Raw genomic sequence first — 22,016 nt, 5'->3', positions numbered from 1 at the left:
CAGTTTTTGGGCCCCTGCTGTGAATCTGTCAAACAGGCTTTAATGGCAGCAGTTCTACAGTTAGCGTGAGAGAACTTGTGTTTGTACAAGAACGCACACGCTCAAGTGTGTGGTTCAGTCAGAATCTGAAAGGGTTAACACAAAGTGCCGTCTGTGGCTGCTTTGCCCAGTCGTGCGGAAGCTCAGCTGCCAAATGTTTGTGTGTGTGCGTGTGCATGCGCGTGCATGCCGTGGCCTTGCTAGCACATAATGCTGCAGGCAACTGTTAACCTGCAGGTGAGCTCTGGAGACCAGTGTGTGAGTGTGTGTGGGGCATACCCAAACATAATCACACACCCTTTCCTACAGGCTTCCATCTTGCACTCCTTTCCTCTTTACACACGCACACATAAACATGCACACCCCTAGGCCCCCAATAGCCATGTGCATGGTGGCAGCCCTCCCAGCTTAAGTGAAATCCGGCCCATTCTTTCCTGATGGGGAAGATTAGAGTTCTTACCAGCAGCAGCGAGCAGAGCGCTCGCCGACTGGCAGAGTCATTAGCGCACACACACATAGCCGTGCAGCGGAGGGAGAGTAAGGGAGAGGCTGATGGAAGACAATGCCCTAATTTCAGATAGCCCACACAATTTGGATAGTCTTTTTAAATAACCCCCGCATTTTCTGTGTATTTCCACATGTCCTTTTGAAGTTTGTATGATTTAAACATCAGCTTTCAAAGCCATAGCATTCTCAGATATGTCCTGATTTCCCCCATATTTTTTGTGTAATGGTAAGTTAATGTTTGTTTGCAGATGTGTTAAATTTGTGTAAATATTCAATTCAAATCATTGAAAAAGATATTGAGCCCCATTCTGATTGCTTAGATGGAAGGATTATCACAAGAGGACAGTAATTTAAGTCAACCAGCTGCGTTTTGGGAGGTCAGTTCATTTTATTTTTAAACTACTAATCAGTTGAAATGAGTAACACTTAGTTTTGCGCCCACAGGCGGTTGTGAAGTTAGATTTTTTTTCTTCCTTTTCCTCCTATTTTAGGGGTCCTGAAAATTGCATGGTCAAATTTGAGTGTATCAGTGTACCTGTATCACTTAGCTTTTGTTATAAGTTATTGATATGCATTTTCTGCATTTACTCTAATGCACTTTAGCACCTGTTCTACTCTCACTGCAAATTTATTTTATGCAAGTCTTATTCTGTTTTTTTCCCCTCTATTTTTGTTGTACTGGAGCACATGAGAGACAGGCTTTACAGCTGGTGCTCGTAACACTGGATCTGGTTTCACGATTGTGCTGTGTGTGTGTCTGTGTAGCGTGCGATGATGCGTTTCTCGGAGCTGGAGCTGAAAGAGAAGGAGGGGTGTGTGTCGTCTGCAGCGCCCGGACTGGGGAGAGAGCGGGAGAGAGAGAGGGAGCTGGCAGAAAGCCAGTGCGGAGCGGGAGACTGGGAACAGAGCCAGCCAAGCTCCAGGCCCTCCGCAGCCCTTTCGGCCCTCTCCGATCACACCGAGCAGCACAACGGTAAGGCATGCACACACACACAAGCAATCCTTCTCGCGCTGTCTCCTTTCTAGCGCTCCCTTTTATTTTCTTTCTCTTTGCTGGCTATCTTTGTCTCACACTTTCCATCTTTCTTGTAATGTCTGTCGTATACACTGTCTCTTAACTTTTGTCTTGCTTGCTGGCTGCCTTTTCATGCATTTCACTCATCCTCTGTCCTTTTGTCCTATCTCCTGAAATATTCCGTAACTATCCCAGTTTTACAGGCGTTTTCTCGTTCTTCACCCCCCCCTCAACCCCCTTACACTTCCTCCCTGTGTCACTAGGGACGGTCCCTGCACTGTGGCGCTCCTTGCAACAGCGTTAAACCAGCGGAAACGACGTGGTAAACATGGCTTCCACCACCGCCACCCTCAAACAGGAAGCGCACAAATAAACATGCACATGCTCTGACTCTCCATCTCTCTTTTTGTCCCTCTCTCTCTCTATGCTGTTTTGGCTCTTGTTTTTTCCACTTGAGCTTTGGTAATGGCCTAATGCCATCAGATTTCCAAATCAACACTTTGCTGCTATGTGACCTCGCTGTCCCTGGTGGTTTTCACAGAGGCAAGGCGTTTCCTGTGCATGTGGGTCAGAGTGTGTGAGTGCCTGCGTGAACACTTGCATGTGTGTCAGCCACACAGACAATTAACAGCGCTCTGGATTACATAAACAGAGTGCGCTCAGCAGACCGGCAGTTCCTGTGAAACTCCAAGGGTGAAAATGCTACAAAAAAACCTTCTACAGTAGTTTTGATGGGAGCTTTAATTTGATCACATCTGTCGAATACCAACTATTGATACAGTATAAGTATAAAGTAATTGATTTAAGAAACAATATTGATTGTTTGACTTTGCGTGTCCTTTCTGGATGTTTCATGTCCTCCATTCCTCTCTTGATTTTTATTTTTTTATTTTTAAATTTTATTTTTTTTTATGCCCAGTCTGTCCTTCAACATCTCTCTCTCTCTCGCTCTCTCGGAATGGCCACGTTAACTCTCTCTGGGTGACGCGAATAATGTTACCATGGTGATCTGTTTTGGTGCAGAGTTGCTATGGTGCACACATTGCCATGAATTATGGGATGCATGTGGTGTTAGTCACATGCTTTGTGCGTGTCTGTGTGAGCCTGGGGCAGGGTGGGCTGCATTCTTACCCAGGCCAGTATAAAGGTTGCTCTGTTTGGTATCGAGAGCGTGATAATGAAGTCATTTTGGATGTACAATTAGGCACTATTGCATAATTTGATAGATTTGGTTTATGTGTGACTTATAAGGTTTCGGCTAGCTGCGTAATTTGTATGTGCATGTTTTTTAGGCCGTTGATGTGCCTCAATAATACAGTGGGAGTGTGTGTGTGTGTGTGTGTGTGTGAAAGCGAGAAGAGGGAGGTACGGAGCGTGAGCCCCTAGCGCCTGTCTTTGATCTGCGCTGCTGCTCTTAGCTGCCGGGAGACATTCTCAAGGAGCGCTTTTCACTGCCACACACAGAACGGGAGAAAGCAGGAGAGGGGGAGGAGAGTGCGAGGAGAGAGGAAGGGGGAGGGAGAGGAGACTTGAGCTGGGTTGCCGCTTGCGCTCTTGGCACGGATGTTTCGGGCTAATTTAAGCTTGCAGAGAGAGCAAGCAAGCGCGTCCCTGTTTGCCGTCTAGCTCCCCGTGTGGGATGGGTGTGGTGTAGTTAGCACAAACATGCAACTGTCCAGGGTGGGGGGACAGGGTTATTTTTCTGTAGTCTTCTCCCCTCTGTCTCTCACCATCTGTGCTCTACTGGCCTGTCGCGCTTCTTTAGAACTCGAAAAAGGTCTTTCTTTTCAAGCTGGTGACTAACGCATTTGTGTTTATGTGGCTATGCAGGTGCGACACCAACATGTGCAAACAACAGAGTTCCTGTGCTCCAGCGGTGCGGCCCACCAGCCGACATCCCGCAGTCCCGTCGAGTGGAGGAGAAGAGAGCGAGGGATGTGAAAGGAGAGGAGGAGGGGTCTGTTGGCACGGCGACGAGCAGGAAACGTGCATTGGGTTTGGAGCAGAGCCAAGGCCACCCTGATTGCACACACACTACAGAAGAAAGAGATGGAGAGAGACGGACGAGAGGAGAGGACGATAATGGCATCGCGGTGAAGAGAGCGAGACTGATTTCAGGTACACGTCTCGGCTGTCTGTCTCTCTAGTGTCCTTCAAATGGCTGTCCTCGTTTTCCATCTTTTCATCCTGTTCTTTTTGCCACCTTTCCAAACAGCAAGAAGTAGTGGATGGTCCACTCTGTCTTTGGCAACCTCCTGTCTCGCTATCTGACACGTCTCACTCTCTCTCCAGGGTTCAGCTGTTCTTTTCCCATTTCCTCTGCTCGCTCTTGCTTTGATCCTTTCGCTGGCCTTTTCGATTCATCTTGATTTGTGTTTATTGCCATCACATGGTCCAGATAAACACAACTGCCAGGCGTTCACTGCCATACTCTTTCTTTGTGCTCAGTCTAAAGGGCGTTTTCAGACATCAAAACAATCTTTGTATAAACTCGTATCATTTAAACGTGTCCTAGAAAGCTTGTTTTTGTCAGGGAAACTGTGTCTGCATGTGAGTGTCTGTTCAGCTCTGTACTTTCATTTAAAAGCTATCAAACTTGTGGGTGTTTATGTTTGAGGAGGAAACATCTCTATTAACAATTGGAAAACATTCCTGCTCTAAGTGTGCAAACCCTTGCGCATTAACACAATTGGACAGTGCTAAATTCAGATGTAAACAGGGTGCATTGCATTCTGGAGATGCATTATGGTTAGAGATATATATGGCATATAGCATTTGTATCATACAGCCTAATGCTTCCTAAATGCAACCGCAACTGATTCATATAACCACATAATTATTGTGCCAGAACAAGGGCTTTTAAACTAGTACAGTTAAAAAAAAAACAAAAAGAAAAAGAAAAAGGTCATACATTTACAAGACTTGGGATGCAATATCTGATAACTTAAGAACAAATTTGGATACAGTTTGGTACCTAAAATATATAGTCACAAAATCAGAACCTCCGCTTGTCCGAATTTTAAGATGCATGTTAAATCCAGGTGTACACAGCAATTCGTCCCAGCTGACCACCTAAGATTGGATAATCCTATCCAGATGTTTATACAAGGTATAAACGGATTGTCTCTATCTGTCTCCACAGACGTGTGGCCTCAACCCTCCGAGCAGGAGGTGAAGAATCTGAAGGTGTGTATCGAGTTGACGGGTCTTCGGCTCAGTAAGCCCCGCAACCTCCATAATCTCCATGAACTGTGGGATAGACAGGGGCAGCTCAACCATGACAGGCCACAATTCGGAGCTCCCAACCTGGGTTTGCCTCCTACATCCAAATCCTCTCTTCCACAACTCCAAACTGCTAAGAGGGAAAAGCTTGACCCTTGCCCCTCAGAGATCCCGAGAGTCGCCCACGGTGTCCCTGCTGTGGATCGAAAGGTCAAAGCAAATGGATTTGAAGACAAGGGAGTGAAGAGGAAAGCAGAAGTGGAAAGAGGTTGGACTAAGGAACAGTTGGAATTCGCTGGATCTGACACAGGTACATCTTCCTATTCTGTCTCAATTAAATGCATGGTTGTAAGCGGAGAGTATTCTGGGTAGAACAAAGAAGCCTGTTGATGAAAAACATTGTGTCAAGAGGACCTTGGACATAAGATGGCAAGGGACAGCAGTGTAAATTGGTTTTGTCATCTGTTATCCTGTTTTATTTGCATGACTAAACGGTTTCCTCGTTTAACTGTTTGGTCACAAACTGTTACAGTTGCTGATACAGGTCATATGCCCTATGCACCGCAACCTACAAACTATGCCCTACACCCTACAGATGGCTCACATATTAAAACATCCTACCTCCTACAAACTGTGCCTTAAACAATACATACTACAATTTATACCTTGCAAACTACATCCTATCCCTGGTATACCACACTCTATGACCTATTCCCTAAATACTATGCCCTACACTCTAAATAATATGGCCTACACTAGGGGTGTCAAACTTAAGGGGCTTTCGCACCGAATAGTTATAGGAACTAGCCACTAGGATAGTTCCCTGAGAACTAATTTCTCCCCGGGCCATGTTCCTGGTTGCATTCGCACCGGAAATAGGAACTCTGAAGCGGCCAACAGCGGCGTCTTTAAGCGCGGCATTTACAAACACTAAAAACCGGTGGATGGAGGATGTCGTGATCGGAGCTGCATTTGTTGTTTGTTTGTTTTGTTATAACAGAGATCGAATGTAGATGCATTATTTACGCAACTAAGAGATGGAATCTCCCATGACAACTTTCAGTATTACATATAATCGTTACGGAGAAAAGAACACAACCCTGCAGACAACAGGTAAATGACGTAATCGTTGTTTTCCATGTTCGTGAAGTGAATATGTTTACATGGCTTTACAGGGGGTGCCAGTGTTTGACACGCGTTTGACCAATCACCGTACACTTACGTCACTGATAGTTCCTATAGTGCTGGTTTAGACCCTACTGTGAAGTAGGAGCTAATTTAGTTCCCCCAAAAGGAGTTCCTAGAACTAAAATCGTTCCTAGTAGCGGTGCAAACACGACAAAGTCTGGGTACTTCAGCCAATAGTTCTAGGAACTATGAAAAGGTTCTATACTAGATTATACAAACTACATCCTTTCACACTACATACTATGTTCTACATACTACACCCTGTTTCTTTCGAATGGCACATCTGTAAATGGTGCTTTAGGCAAAAACTAAGTCTCATTTAGTTATGCAGGTCAGAGAAGGACCCAGAAGGAGAGAACTGAGCGGGGAGACACAAGCAGTGTGAATGAATGAGACACAAAGATTGAGGGAGTGAAAGGCTGTTAGAAAGCAGAGAGAAAGGGTGGAAAAGGAGGAGTGAAAGAGATGAAAAGAGGATACGGAGCACTGAGGGGAGAACCGAGGTGAAAGATGAGAGCGCGGCAGTAGAGAGAGGCAGATTAGAGGAAAGCGGAGCACGTCGCCCTGTGTCTGCGGCTTTGGGATAGCAATAATGATTCTTGTTGATTGACAAGCCGCACTTGCACACGCACTCTCTCAGACACTTGCGTCCTTGTTGGTATAAAAGCATCGCCAAGAAAACGCATGCCGCAGAGTAATGAGCCATGAGATTCCACAACTGTGCAAATAACAACGTGCGTGTGTGTGAGGCTGCCCGTCAGTATCTTGGCTGCTGGATATTGTGCTGGCGTTCTGTCAGGAGGATTAGAGAGCAGCAAGACGAGACTCTTTATCTCGCTATATCCCTCACTCTGTGCGTGTGTGTGAGAGATACATATGTATCTTGGTTTTACTCAAGCTGAGAGATGGTTTGCTAGTTAATGCATTATTGTCTGCGTGCGTGCGTGTGTATGTGTGTGCCCAGTTGCGTGCTAATGGGAGGCTAATATCCCCCAGATGTCCCTGTCAAAATCCGTCTCCCACCGCACACATACATACTCTCGCTCTTCAGCCGAGGGAATTCGTGCGCACACGCAAGCTAATTTGTGTTGTCTATGACGAGGTGTGAGGGACAAGACACGCATGCCAGTGATGCACAACTCTCCGCTGTAAGCCCCAGGGTGTGTGTGCGATTTTAGCACGCTGCTTTTGTTCTGTTGATTTTTAAAGGCATTAAGGTCTTTGCTCCCCTTTTGCTAATTGAGTGATTCACTTAGGTTGCAGAGCACGCACACTTCTGTGCGTGTATGTGTGTGTGTGGGGTAGGTGCGGTGAATCCGGTCTCAAGGGTTCTCGGGGTAGGACTTTAATTAGCCTGTTGAAGGAGAGGAGCACTTTACGCAGGCTGGAACAGTTTGCCCATGAGGATGGGTTCTTGTGCGCATACGCACACACATACGAACAGTTGCACAGTTGGTGGTCTGCGTGTTGAAGGTTCTCTAAGGTGCTTTTGTCTCGGCCCAATATATTAGTTCCGCCAGTTTCATCTCCACCAAACTAAATCATTGCATTTCTAAGGGGACTGCTGATGTGAAGTGGATCTGACTTTGTGGTGAGGATGTGATTTACAAATGTACTGCTTGTGTAAATTTGCGCATGTCTGTGAATATTGGTAATAATACTCAACTGATATGTTTTTCAGTTAGAGACGGTTTATGTTCATACACAATTTCTAATGCTTATTTTAGACAATATTTAAAAAATGTAAAAATACAAAATTAAAAATCCTATTATTTAATAATAATAATCCTATTATTTCTAGGTGAAAGTAAAAACTTAAAAAATTAACTGATTTGTGATCACATTTCATATACAAATGGGAAAAAAAAACTTTTATTTTACTCTCTTTACTAAAAAACAACACAAACAAAAGCAAGAATCAGGTTATCACTCAATTCAGATCATTTTTAAGTTGCGAAATATCCTGTTAATTGTCTTTGCTGATATATTTTGGTGTTTAACTATTCGGTAGTGTGTGTTTTTGTTGGCTACGTGGTCTTCTGTCTTTGGCGTTCTTGCTTGCATACGTGAGAGAGATTTCCTCTGCGTGTTGGGGCTCTCGTTGGCGCTGTGTGTGTGTGTGTGTGTGTGTGTGTGTGTGTGTGTGTGTGTGCGCGCGACTGAACGGGGAATATGATGAATAATGGAACAGATGTGGAGCGTGCTCGGTTTCTCTCCCTCTCTCGGCCTTGTGCTCACCCTTTCATCGTTTCTCTTTCCCTCGCTGCTGCATCTCTCACTCTCTATTCTTCCACTTTTACGTCCGTCCGTCATTTCTCCTTTCCTGTTCACCGTTGCTTCCCTTTTCATTTGATTTCCCTCTCTTATCTTGCTCTTCCTTTCATGTTTCTTCTCTTTTCCCTTCCGTCCTTCTCTGCCGGTTGATGCTATCGCTTAAACGTGCCTCTTTTGCTCGGGCTCTGGTCACGTGATGCAAAATAGAAAACAGACGAAGGAAAGGGTGCATCAATTTTTCTAAATCCTTTCGTTCTCTGTCCATCCCTGCTGCCGTTCATTCTCCTGCTGTCAGTCTGATTTACCTAACAAGACCTTAAGGAAGCTTCCGTCGGTTTGATCTGTGTGTGTTTTGCCCTTGATGAAATCGTAAATCCCAGATTTGTGTTCTTACCCTTTTTTTGGGTTGTTTCTTGTTATATTTGCAAGTTGAGGCTGATTTTAGAAAAGCGCAAGTTTGTAAAGAAATGTTTGTTTTGGTATGTGTTGTGAGGTTTATTTCAGAACTTACACTGAAAAGTTGGCTAATATATTCCTAGAATCTGAGGCCACAAAATTCTGCATTGTTTTATTTTATTCTTTATTTAAAACACATTTATATTTTCCATCTCCCCACCCTTTGAATGTTCAGTAAATATTTTGTATATTTTCTTCTTTAATCTGATTTTTTTTTCAATTGTTTTTTCATTCTCAGCTCATTTTTATGCATTTTACCAAATGTTTACAAAATTGCACAAAATTGGCATAGTATTAGTATTAACTCATTTAATCTCTCTTTCTCTCTAGCTATTCCTGTTCTCTCTGATGGATTTTGCGACGATTCCATAAGGAAGTTCTCCTCTGCTATTCCTTCTCACATTTCTGACAAACGGCAGCGATTCAAGGAGCACCGGAAGTCAGTGGGATCCTCCTCGCCCTCTCCGGACCCCGACAGCACCTTCCCATCTCGTTTGCGCCGCCACGGCGACCCTGAAAAGCCAAAGGGCAAACGGCAGTGCAAGACCAAGCACCTCGGCCAACAGGAGCGCAGGATGCTGTTGCAGTCGACCAATGAGGAGTGTCCTGAACTCAGCCCCGCCCACCAACACAAGGTAAGCGCTGCTGCACATGTCGATGTAATGACAGAAGGTCGAGGTGCTCGTTTATCCGCACAAGAATGTCCTTCCTTTGTCTGTGTGTGCGAGACCAACCGTGCTCTTTGCTTTGGCTCGCAACCCAAGCGTTCTCCCCAGGCTCAGCGAGGAACCATTTAAAAACGTGTCTCCAATCACAACAATGTTAATCATCCCAATTAGGGAAGCATCGCAGCTCTCTGGGACGGCACAACGGATGCGGGAGGGGGTCATAGCGTGTGTGTTTAGAGTGCGGTTGCTTTGACCTCCTCTTGTGCTGAAAGGCAGACTCCCACTGGAGAGACGCAACCGAGGGGGAGGGGAGAAGTGAAGGCCGGGTCAGAATTCTGGTCTCTTTCTCTCTCCGTCAAGGAAAATGATTCCCCAGTGAACACGCTGTGCATTCTTTAAATAACACAGCCTGCGTTCTCCCCGTTGCGATCTCGCACGCAGATGTAGCGCACACACTCGAACCTGCGTTCTGCAGCCGAACACAAAAACTCACACGCACCTTGAGTTCACATCGTTTACAGCAGACAAACGCACTCGTATGAAAATATTATGTAGGTGTTTACACAATACGGTGTGTGCGGGTTTACTTCATTTGCGAAGATAAATACATTTTCCAAGTCACGACACTGGAGACATCCAGCAAGTCCTCAATTGGGAAAAATTACTGTTTAAATGTCTGGTGGTTTCATTATATATATATATATATATATATATATATATATATATATATATATATATATATATATATATATATATATATATATATAATATATATATATATATATATATATATTTATCCTTTGTACTATTGGAAAAGTGTTTGCATAATTATTAATAATTATTATTGTTATTATAAATATTAATAATATATTATAAAAATGTACATTTATAATACTTATACATTCTTCTAATTCTTAATATTATAATTTTAAATAGTTAATAATAACTTATTTATATTATATATGTATATAACTTATTATATTTATAATATTGAATGAATAAATAGTTCTTTTTATAGTAATATTATTATATAAATATTTATTATGTAAATATTTATCATAATAACATTTATATTATATTTCTAATATTTTTTTGTTTCATTCCTAAAATGTGTTTTTTAGGGGTCGGATTAGGGGTTGAGTTAATCTTGGTCTGTCTAATCTGTATGTTCTCATTCAGACACCCAAGTAAATGTCAATGGTCGTATTTTGAGACGCTCATTTTCTCTGCGCTGTTACGGCTCTGGCAGAGCTGTGTATGTGCTTGCTGTGTGTGTGTGTTTACTCTGACAGCTGCTGCGCTCTGGAACTCCTCTGGGGTGGGTGGAGTTCCCGCCCCGATCACCCCTCCTTTTCCCGACCTTCAGTCTGCTCGCATGAACTTGCGGCCTACACACATACACACATACAAGGCTCTCATCCGCCCGCCCTACTGCGCTCCACAGATAGAGAACTCGCACACGGAAGGCGGGAGAGATAAAGGGAGTGGGAGAGAGCCAAAGTCTTCCGTTGTTTCCTGTTTAACTTTCCCTGCCGGGGGAACACAATTGCTGACGGATCGGCGTCTGCAGCTTTCCATCCAGCTCGCAAGCAAACACGCAGCCCTAGAGCCGAAAACAGAAATGTTCAAAGAGGAAGATACATGTTGTTCTGTTAAAAACGTGTTTATGGGACATTTGTAGTTGTGTAAATAGTCTCGGCCCATTTAACTGCAGGCCAAAAATAACCTTGCTGACCATGCAGGGTGTGTGAGCGAGGAACCTTTGTTGACAGTCATACTTTTGTTCTTGGTTTATGGTGGGAAACACTGTTTCCTGCACTGCCGCTGGGCTGTTTTCCACTACTGCGAAAAAAAAAAAAAAATCACACAACTATGTGGGAATAGTTACTTCACATTTGTCAGTTTACACAGTAGGGGTGGGTGATATGACCAAAATCTTATATATATATATATATATATATATATATATATATATATATATATATATATATATATATATATATATATATATATATATATATATTGTTATCGTGATATAAAATCATGATATATCACGATATAGTTATTTTTGCTTTAAATAAGGTTTGTTTGATATCAAAATTATTCATAATTTCATCAATATCATTAAAAAAAACAAATAATAGTCTAAAAAAATCATATTTAATATATATTTATTCTTATTAAAGTTACAAAAGCAAGCAGTCAGAGATTTTCTCCTTTTTTTTTGTTTTGTTTGATTAGCATTAATAATGACAGCAGGTAAATTTGGATGCTGTCCCTTTAAGACTAACTGCACCGATCCATTATTCTCATGCCTTGTCTTTCTCAATTGTACCTTCACTTAAGACATAAACGGCTCTGTTTACTTGCAAATACGTGGTCACTTTGATACATAAATGTGTATTTAACCATTCAAGCCCAGTTAGTCGGCAAAAAGCTGAAATGAGTTGTCTTTCACTGCTAATTGTGCTTCAATGGTTTAAAACCACTTGTTTTTAAACCACAATGCTTAAACGATAAGCTTTCGTGACTGCGCATTACAGCAAGGTCACATGAGGGTAACCGCGATAGAGACACTAGTCCAAAATCTCTACCAGTTGACAAATTTCTACCGGTTAATCGCGTTTACCGGTATATCGCCCACCTTAATACACAAATATTTTAAAGGAATTTCAAATTTTAGTCTCTCGCTGATTATACCGCAGTGCCGACGACCATGAACTTGTCACTGTGATTAATTAGCGCTCCATCCCGCCTGTCTCTTGGCACCAAGCGATTGTAGCTCTGTCACTCTTTTGTCCGCTCTGTCTTTGTAGAGAGCGTCTGCCTTACCCTGTTTGTGGCGCCACATACTGTGACTTTCAAAGCCTGTGTGTGATGGTGTTGCGATCTGTCATAAACGCTAAAGTGATGCATTTTTATTCCCCCATCAGGTGGTGAAGCGTTCCGCCCAGAAGCGGCCAGCATCTCTTTCCGATTACGAGTCTTCTCCGGTCAAACCTTGTCCCCCTTCTCCTGCCTACCAACCCGCGGCACCCCCTACCCCTCCATGCGCCGTTCCGGATGTACCGGTACCTCCGGTCGCTCCCGCACCTCCAGTGTCAGCGGAGCCGCCAGTCAGCAGGCCCATGCCGCCCGAAGCACGCCGACTCATCGTCAACAAGAACGCGGGCGAGACTCTACTGCAGCGAGCTGCGCGGCTGGGATATGAGGTAAGCGTGCATTTGCGCGTGTGTGCGCGACTGTCTCTCTCTCCGGCTGCCCTCTCCTGCTCTCTTCGCATCTCATTATTTCTGCGTGAGACTGAGTCTGACATGCGAGAGCCCCTGACAGGCACAGAGCGATCGCTTGGCGTACACACACGTTTTTTTTTCCCCTTCTTGCGACGCAGCCTCTCGCTTCCACACACACACACACACACATACGGGCTGTCTCATCTCTTTCTCCTTTCGGCTTTTGCACTCCCACTCAAACCTTTCTCACTCGCATTCATTCCCGTGCTTTCACAGGCGTGCTGTTTCTCGCACTTTCTCGGTCTTGTCCTTGCTGTAGAACTGGAAAAGCTTAACCCTTTGCACTCAGTCTCTGATCTTGTAGTCAGCTTTTTTTAGTTTAATATGAATGTCAGTAGAGTGTTTGATATTTTTGTAACTGCAGTATTTTTAAAGACAACATGAAACGCTATTTGAAATGCATTTACATTTTGCAATATGACTTTTGTTTTTTTTACAAATAAAACTGAATTTTTTTATAGGAAATAGTAGAATTCATCCTTTGGGATTTGATTGGATTATTATGTTGACTGAATTTTGCATTGATTGCATCCTTGCGATGAATATTTGCACGTTTTTTTGTTTTTTTTTCGCATTGTCTTATACATCTGCATTTTTTGATTGAAGATTATGAAAACAAACTTTTTTTAAAATAACATGCACTAAAAAAATGATGGGTAGTAAAACTTACGACTTTTATTTTTTATTAAAATTCAGATTTCTTGTCTTTAAATATCGTAAAGTTTAATGTCTCTGCATGAGTAATTCAACCGAACACGCATTGGTCTCGTTGTTTAGTAGATTCCCTGCTGTTCCGGAATTCAACCGTATTCCACAGTTCTGGAATACGGTGGTTCCGCGGGTTCTGGAATGGCGCGGCGTTCCGTGTCCAATTTGTGCAGATTAATGGGGAGCTGGATTAGTTCCGGCAGTGCGTCTGAAAGGACTGGCACGGAGAACAGGAAATGAGCGATTACTGCTGCGAGCGCATGATTTCTCTCCTTCCCCAGCCCTCCCCCCTTCCTCTCTCGCTCCGCAGCGGTGCCTTGAATTCCACTGAAAGGGAAAGTTTCTTATTGCATTTTACGGAGCATTTTTATCATTGAGACAGTGGTGCTGTTCCAGAATAGATCACGCTTGTGTGGTGTCGGAATCAAGCTAGTTTTACGCTTAGTCTTTTTCCTGTTTTTCCCATTTGCTACTTTCATCTTTCCTCTCGTTCTGCCTATAATATGCATCCACATGTGTCTGTGGTTTGTTTTCTCACAACTAGGGATGCCACGTTCCGTTGTGTTCCATTCCTTCCATTTTTTGTGCTTGAAGTGGCTGCACACTTTAACACACACACACACACACACACACACACACACACACACACACACACACACACACACACACACACACACACGTACGTACATTTGCAGTTCCCCTCCCCCTACATCTCTTGTTCGCTTGTTTGCGTTTCTTCACCTCCCTTTAGCTCTCACGCCAAGAGTTTTACTGCAACACACACTCTTTCATTACATTCCGCCAGTGCTGACGTCTAGCTTGCGTTACGGTGCTGCTTATTTACACTTGTGTTTGGTTGTTGCCTCCCTCTTTTATGACTCAGACAAAACTGGCCTTTGTGTGCTGATTGAAACCTATCGTTGTGTGTGTGTGTGTGTGTGTGTGTGTGTGAAAGCCCTATCCATCTCTCTCTCCCTCTCTCTCTCACTCTCTCTCCGTCTGATTCTGCTGCGGTTGCTAGACTCTGTCGGTAATTCTGCTCTCAGGCAGAATGGCTCTTTGCCATTAAGGTCCAATCAGCGATCTGACAAGTGCTCTCCGTAATCTCCACGTTAATTAATCATTCGGCTGGAGGTGCTAAACACGCGCTGTTTTAAGCCATTAGCCGCCCGTTCCGCGCACCTCCCGATCTCTCGTCGCCCAAACTAACGCCGGCCATTAGTGGCCCATAGAAAGAGGGGGAGTTTTTTCTGCGTTTCTGATCACTAAAAAAGGTTGTTGGTTCTTACAGAAAAGGATTGCCATTTTGTATTTTGTAGTTGATTTAAAGACTAATTTTAGATTTTTACACACACATTTTTCTTTGACTACAGCTAGTAGCTTATAGCTAAACTATTTCCAAATAGCTAAATTATTATTTTTGTGAAAAACCAACCCTAATATGAAAAGCTAAACTGTTGATGAATAGCTAAACATTGTTTACAAATAGATAAACTAATTGTGACCTAATATCCAAAATGATTTTCTAGTATTTATCTATTCTATAGCTAACTCTTGTTTACAAACAGCTAAGCTGTTCATGAATAGCTAAATGTTTATGAATGGCTAAATTATTTTTCATTTTTAGCAAAACTGAACAATTTACAAATAGCTAAACTGTTTAGAAATGGCTAAACCGTGTGTGCGAATAGCTGTTTTTTGTGCGAATAGCCATGTACAAACGAATTGTGAGCTAATATATGAATATTGTTTCCAAATACATCAGTTTTTGTGAATAGCTAAACCGTTAATAAAAAAGCTATTCAGACGCAGTAAACGTTGTTTTACTAATAACATATTAACAAATAGCAATAATTTTTCAATTTTAGCATTATTTTTCATCATTAGTTTTGTAATGTGCACTCATAAGATAAAATAACTTCCCCCTCCCTCTTGCAACCACATATATTTTCTGGTGACGTGTTTACTGGCGCGAGGGCGGGACAAACTGTCACTCACATGAGATCACAGCAATAGCAAGTCCCGCCCTACATTTATTCTTGTTGAAAAGGCCATCAAAACTTCCATTTCATGTGGACTTCAACAATTTACCAATAGCTAAACTGTTTAAAAAAAGCTAAACTGTTGGTGTACGATTAGCTTTGCTAGCTAAACTGTGAACTAAAATCTAAACTCTTTTTTCACGTATAGCTACACTGTTTACGAATAGCTAAACTGTATTTTAATAACAACCAAATATATTTTTACTAGCTAAATGGCTTTTTTTTTTCCTAATGAGCTTTTCCCCCCACATTGCAGCTAGCTACAGTGTTCCGCTAGCGGTGGATTTTCTCGAACGCTTGTGGAGAGCGTGGGCTCTCGTTACCGCTGAGTCTCAGGGCTTTGTGATTTTCCCCGCTGGCGCTCGGGGTCTAATTCTGCTCTAATGGCTTTATAAATGCGCTTGGTGACATCGGTTAAAGGCGGCTGTTCTCGCGGGGCTGTGCGTGCGCCACAGATACGGTGGGGGAGCGGCAGAGCGCGCAGCGGAGGGCACTCGGCGCCGATCCGTGCGGCGTGTGTGTGTCAGAGGAAGCGAGATAAAATGTAATCTTTCCCACCCCGTATTCCTCATTTTTCCCTCCCTCTCTCTCTCTCTCTCTCTCTATATCACTCGTTCTCCTCCCCCTCTACACCCTCACGTCGGCCCTTAGCAGGTGAGGACAGACCTTCCGTCCGCGTGTGTTTTTTTTCTGTCAGTCGACAGCGGCTTGTTTTTCTAGTCCTCGTTCCGTTCCCCCTCCTTTCCCCTCCCGCTCTCCAGCCTCAGACAGGAAGCCGCTCTCTCGCTCTGTGTGTGTGTGTGTGTGTGTGTGTTTATGTGTGTGTGTGAGAGAGATAAGCCGCGAGCTGCGCACTGAGCTGCCAGCGCGCTCTGTGTGTGTGTGTGTAAGCCACGAGCAGCTCCGCGGCGCTGCCAGAGCTCGGAAATATGACATGACTGCGCGGCCGAACCTTTCAACACAGACCGCGGCAGCTGCTCCGTTTCTATGTGTGTGTGTCTGTGTGTCTCAGAGCGCGAGAGAACGAGAGTTCACACACTTAAACGTGGCACTCCATCTTGGTCCCAGCGCAACAGCAGTAAACATGCAAACGGCACGTAGTTTTGCGCGCGCTCTCGTTTCCATTTTCTCATGGGCACGCACCTTCAAAACAAACCGTTCTTGGCTTGATGAAACTCCTGGGCGCCTTCGAGCGGTTCTCTGCGCGTGTGTGTGATTGAGTCATTTTGGCTTGCATCGCAGGCATCAACCAAGCGCGAGTGGAAAAACCTGCGTGTTTTCCACAGTTGACTGCATGAGCGTGTCCGCTGGTCAGGCAGTCCGTTCAAGGCCGCGTACTAAGGATCTTTTGATCTAGATGTCGACCGCAAAATACAGCCTGTGACCTGAAATAACCCTGTCGCATGCATTCACTGCAACTTAATCTGATTTTAATTCCCTTTCAGATTATTTGCAGTTTGCATATTTTAGAATAAAAAAACAGGGAATGTTCGAGGTTCCATTTTTCTGATTGAGTAATTGGAATTGTTTAATCACTAAAATTTATTTAAAGGGATAGCTCACCTAAGAAAAAAAAAAAGAGTTCTTTGATCATTTATTTACTGTATAAATTTTTTTTTTTACTTCCATACAATGAAAGTCAACAGGGTTGTCAATGTTGTTTATTGACTAGACACAAACAGAAATGTACTTCTTTTGTGTTCCACAGAAGTCAGTCATACAGATTTTAATGATAGGATCAGTAAACCATGACACAGTTTTTATTTTTGGGTGAACTGTCCCTTTTATAAGTGTCAGTGTTCACGTGTGAAGAATGTTTGCAGTTTAGTAACCAGCAGAATGTGTGTGTGTATACATAGGGTCAGTGAGGCGTGTGTGTGTGTGTGTCGCACCCTGTTTTGTCACTGTCTGCTAAGCCTGAGCAAATAGCAGGATACAGACCTTCAACTCTCAGAGCGACAGCAGTTATATCTTGCAGCCTCGGCCACAGACGCCTCCGGACCGCCCAAAGTTTGTTCACTGACTGTCTGATGCATATTGCACACGAAACTGGAAAGCATTTTCTTGATTTGGAGAGCGCTAAACTGATTGGCTGACTTTATGAAACTTCCGGTACTAAGGGCACACAGGGATTTATTATTATTTTTTTTTAAAAATCAGTCTGCCTGCTGGGTTAATAGTACGATTGCTTTTTTGGAAGATAATCACAGAATTTGACAAAGATCTTTGAGAGATATTCAGAGTTTTATGACCTGTTATTGTGGTATAATCTATCCCAGGTTAACCCGGCATGTAAAAAAAAAACTTTGGTTTGCAAGCTGCTGTTTAGTCAAAGGTCTGGCTGAGCAAGGTGATATCACATGTTCGCGCACGTACACGTACACATTCACACTCGTCCGCACGCTCAGTACCGTCCTGGCCGGCTGTCAGGGAAATTCCTGATCCGTTAATGATGTACTTCTTTTGTGGAGGCCACCTCAACCCTTTTCCCTCTGTTATCACAACTCCCATTCCAGCCACGGCTCTCTCAATTAAAACCATGCTGAGGGAGTTTCGACGCTCCATCTCCCCCCCTCTGCATATCCTGCTCTTTCTTGTCGCTTTTTTTTTTGTCTGTCTCTCTCCCTAGCCGCTCGCTTTCCAATGCAACATGACGTCTGCTCAGTCTGAAGGCTGTTTTTTCCTGAGTTGCATGTAAAATTAGAACATTCGTCAGCACTGTGCGTAGCCAGAGGATCATTAAGAAACCGCTACACATTAGACTCGAAAAATTCACACACAACTGCCTCAATTCTATAATAGTTTATCAACTGTCTCAGCTTTAGATCTCAGAATTCTCATACTCTTTATTAGCTATCTTAGAATACTGGATCTCTTTATAAACTGTCTCAGAATTCCAAAACTTAATCAGAATTTATCAGCTGTCCTACAATTCTGTGACTCTTTATGAACTGCTTGAGAATTCTAGAACACTTCATTAGCTTTCTTAGAATACTTTTTAAATGTCCATTCGTTGGAATTCTGGAGCTATTTATCAACTACATTGGACTTAAATTCTTTACCAGCTGCTTCAGTTTTACAACGTTTTATCACCTGCGTTTGAGTTCTAGATCCTTTTGAACTACCTCAGAATTCTAGAACTCAGCTGATTCTGAACTCTAGAACTTTTTATCAGCTGTCTTAAGCTGCATTTCCACCGCAGGAACTTTCCCCAGGAACTTCTGGCTAAAAAAATATTCCCCCTCAAAGAGTACCTGCTCGTGAGGTAGTACTTTTTAAAAGTTCTGGAACTTTTGGGGGTGGGACTTGAGCGCTGAACATGCTGGTTGGTTGAGTTCACGTGGCATTTTGATTGGTTGACTCCATGCAGCATTTTATTTCAACCATTGTTTTTTAAAGTCTGATGCAGTGAGAGTTGTTTGCTATTCGAATGAACAATGGAGTTTAACAAATACGACTGGACTGATGATGGGGTTCAGGCTTTATTAAGCTTATATGCAGAGGATGAAATTTAGCGGGAACTTGAAAGTCGCGTGCAGTCCCACGCTATGAAACGCAGCTAGCAATAGGTCTGGGGGAAAATAGTTCCTGGGAAAAAGTTCCTGAGACAAATTGTTCCAGGTAATTTCGGTGGATACTCAGCTTTAGAGTTCTGACACGCTTTATGAATAGATTTCAGAATTCCGAGGAACTGCTTGAGAATTTTAGAACTCTTAGTTAGCTGTCGTAGAATTCTAAGATTCTTTTATAAATGCCCATTCTGGAACAGTTTCCTCAATAAGCTCTGAATTGGAGAATTCCTTATACTACATTGAATTCTACCTCATTTCCAACTACATTGGACTTTTAGAATTTTATTATAAACTGCTTTTAGAGTTCCAGAACTTCAACTACTTGAGAATTTCATAAATCAACTGCCTCCATATTCTAGAACACTGGAATTTCTGGATTTCTGGAAATCTCTCTAAATTGCCTTATAATTCCAGACGTCTTCATGAGCAGAGTTTCTCTTGAACCTCTTGAAATTCTAGACTTGAGTTTGAACTTGAATCACAGAGGGGGGGTGGACAGTATCAGAATTCAACTAGAGCCTAGCAGTGACCCAGACTGGTTTCAGTTCAGGTCTGCCTTATAAAGCTTCCCCTTCTCTTTCCTGAGTGTCTTTCTTTCTCCCAAAGCGAGCTGTAGTTCTTGCTCTTTTATTTTTTATGATGTGGGTTGGGTTGACTAGGCTTTGAGGTTGTGGTAAAATGGTTGCAGTCTTGAGCTGTCCTGCGTCTTGTTTTGTGGGATTGCTGTTGTGAAAGGGTTAAGTGTCTTGAATGATGCATTGATTGCAGTTGTTAGCTGGGAGTCGTTTTAGCAGGGGACAGCGGGGGAGGAAATGCTACAGCAAAGAGCAGTTCTAAGGAGAAAATCACGACAAATCTTTTTCTCGCTAGGCTTTGTAACACAGCTTTATTGTCTGTTTAATGTAACACTCAGCTCTCCTGCCTGCAAACATCCCCACTGAGGAACTCCCTGAGGCAGGAGAGAGAGAAAGACCTCACTGGAAAGGGAATGAGGCGATGGAAACATAAACGGAAATAGAGAAATTCTCCCTTGAACCGCGGCTCGCTTTCAGTAATTGAGCGTGGTTGGTGTGTGTGTGTGTTTTACCTTCCATGTGTTTTGGTCCACCTCTCCAGACTGACGGGAGCGAACATCGGCGCTGGAGCGAGAGCTTCCCGTTTGGGCTCGTTAACGGCTCGGCGCCCCTGCTAACGGCTTGGGTTTTTTTCAGTCGTGCCGACGGCATGCCGTATCCTGGATACGGAGCCGGCGGGAAGCGCGAGGCAGAGCTGCTGGCAGCAGCGTGGGGCAGGTCGTACCACTGTGCGACTCCTTCGGGGGAGGGGTTGAATGCGCTCTCTGAGAAGCTGCCAGGGTTGAAGTGCGAGCGCTACGCCTCCTGAATCCTAATGCCCTCATTCGTTTGAGCGCCGAGCGGACACCGGCCCTCCCCTCTCCAGCCCATCTGTGTGTGTGTGTGTGTGTGTGTGTGCGCGCGTGCTTGTTTTTGTTGCCGCCATGCATGAGGCTCGCGGTGATGGATGTGGGAGTTCCTTTAAATCCGAGCTTGCAGAAGAACTCTCCAATTAATTCCATGAGGGCTCTCTGTAATTCTGGCCTCTTCCAGACAATGTTCTTAATCAGTGTATGCGAATGGCGGGAAGCGCTAAGGGGGCGATCTTATTGATATCTACTGCTATAATGCCAAAATAAATTGCGTAAATCTCTTTAAAGGTATGATATTTTTTTAGCAACCCAACTTCCGACAAAATTGAATCCCAAATCATAGAATTCTACTGAATTTTGCCAGCCGAGAACACCCTAACAACCACATGGCAACATGCCAAAGACTGCATTTTAACATTCTAACCAAACTCAAAACACCTTAGCAACTGCATAACAACACCCTTAGCATGTTGTTGGGTTCTTTTGGCTTGGGTTGGTGCGCAGAGGCCTCTCCGGTGGGACCCCGTGAGTCCCAGACATTTTTAGGTACCAAAATATCTTAGAGGTGTGAAAATATGGAAGAATTGTTGCCAACACAAACATCCCGGCTGCCGGTTTTGCACGGGCAAGCACCGCTCACATTTCCCCCACCTTTCAAGTCGCTCCTACACTGCTGCTGCTTGTAGACTCGCGCACACACACATAGTGCCGTCTCAGGCGTCTCGTATAGAAAGTGAACAGCAGGCTTGGGGCAGGATTCGTCTGTAAAACCCCTGATACCTCACACATCAATAATCAGCTCTGGGCAGAACTGTCTGTCTGCTCTCTGCCTGTCTCTCTCTCTTTCTCTGCGCTCTTTAATGGTGTTTAATGAATTTCATTCCTCGCTGCACCATAGTAACCGCTCGTCTTCTGTCTCCCGCTCTCTCACTCGCTGTAGGAGGTGGTTTTGTACTGTCTGGAGAATAAAGTGTGTGACGTGAATCATCGGGATAATGCGGGTTACTGCGCGCTTCACGAGGCCTGTTCCCGGGGCTGGCTCTCCATCGTACAGCACTTACTGGAGCACGGGGCTGATATCAACTGCAGCGCACAGGACGGCACCAGGTAAACACATGCATGCACTCATGATATCACCTAAATAAATGAGCCAAAACAAAAAGCTACAAATGCAGGACCGGTTTCCATGACTTCCTGTGCTTTCGTCACACTGCGTTTGAGAGCATGTGCGTGCCGCTGCGGCGCTGATAATTACACGTGTGCACATGTGCTGACGCGCGCACACTCAATGTCAGTAATTATATGTTTGGTAATAATGGCTTTACAACAACAGAAGAGGCCGAGAATCTTAGCTTGGATAATTACCGCAAGAAGAGCAGATTAGGCGTGTGAGATCCCTGTCTTCGCTATACACTTAAAAATCCAATTTCATTTAGCGTTCCGATTCCTGTCGGAAAGATGAATGACAGTGACAGGTTTTAATGACTGTTTTATTGGGCAATGCCAGCAGATAAAATTAAGGTAATTACAGACAAGTGAAGTAATTGAACTGTTTAAGCAAAAAAAAATCTCACAATTACCAAAGAAAGTGAAATTAGAAAATTAA

General features: G+C 43.7%; 1 protein-coding gene across 3 annotated transcripts in view; it reads left to right on the top strand.

The window, feature by feature from the left end:
- bcor (BCL6 corepressor) overlaps window positions 1-22,016 on the top strand; it is a 44,564-nt gene that overhangs the window by 13,175 nt on the left and 9,373 nt on the right. For 2 of the 3 annotated variants that reach the window (XM_067396413.1, XM_067396414.1), the window contains 7 exons: window positions 867-923; window positions 1,312-1,519; window positions 3,392-3,679; window positions 4,704-5,093; window positions 9,032-9,336; window positions 12,303-12,581; window positions 21,351-21,517. In XM_067396413.1, the coding sequence (XP_067252514.1) occupies window positions 867-923; window positions 1,312-1,519; window positions 3,392-3,679; window positions 4,704-5,093; window positions 9,032-9,336; window positions 12,303-12,581; window positions 21,351-21,517 (1,694 nt within the window). The remainder of the gene's footprint in view (window positions 1-866; window positions 924-1,311; window positions 1,520-3,391; window positions 3,680-4,703; window positions 5,094-9,031; window positions 9,337-12,302; window positions 12,582-21,350; window positions 21,518-22,016) is intronic. The other variant, XM_067396415.1, reaches the window with a different exon arrangement.

The sequence above is a fragment of the Chanodichthys erythropterus genome, chromosome 10 (assembly GCF_024489055.1).
Source record: "Chanodichthys erythropterus isolate Z2021 chromosome 10, ASM2448905v1, whole genome shotgun sequence".
NCBI lineage: Eukaryota > Metazoa > Chordata > Actinopteri > Cypriniformes > Xenocyprididae > Chanodichthys > Chanodichthys erythropterus.
This window is presented reverse-complemented; position numbering and strand designations above follow the sequence as displayed.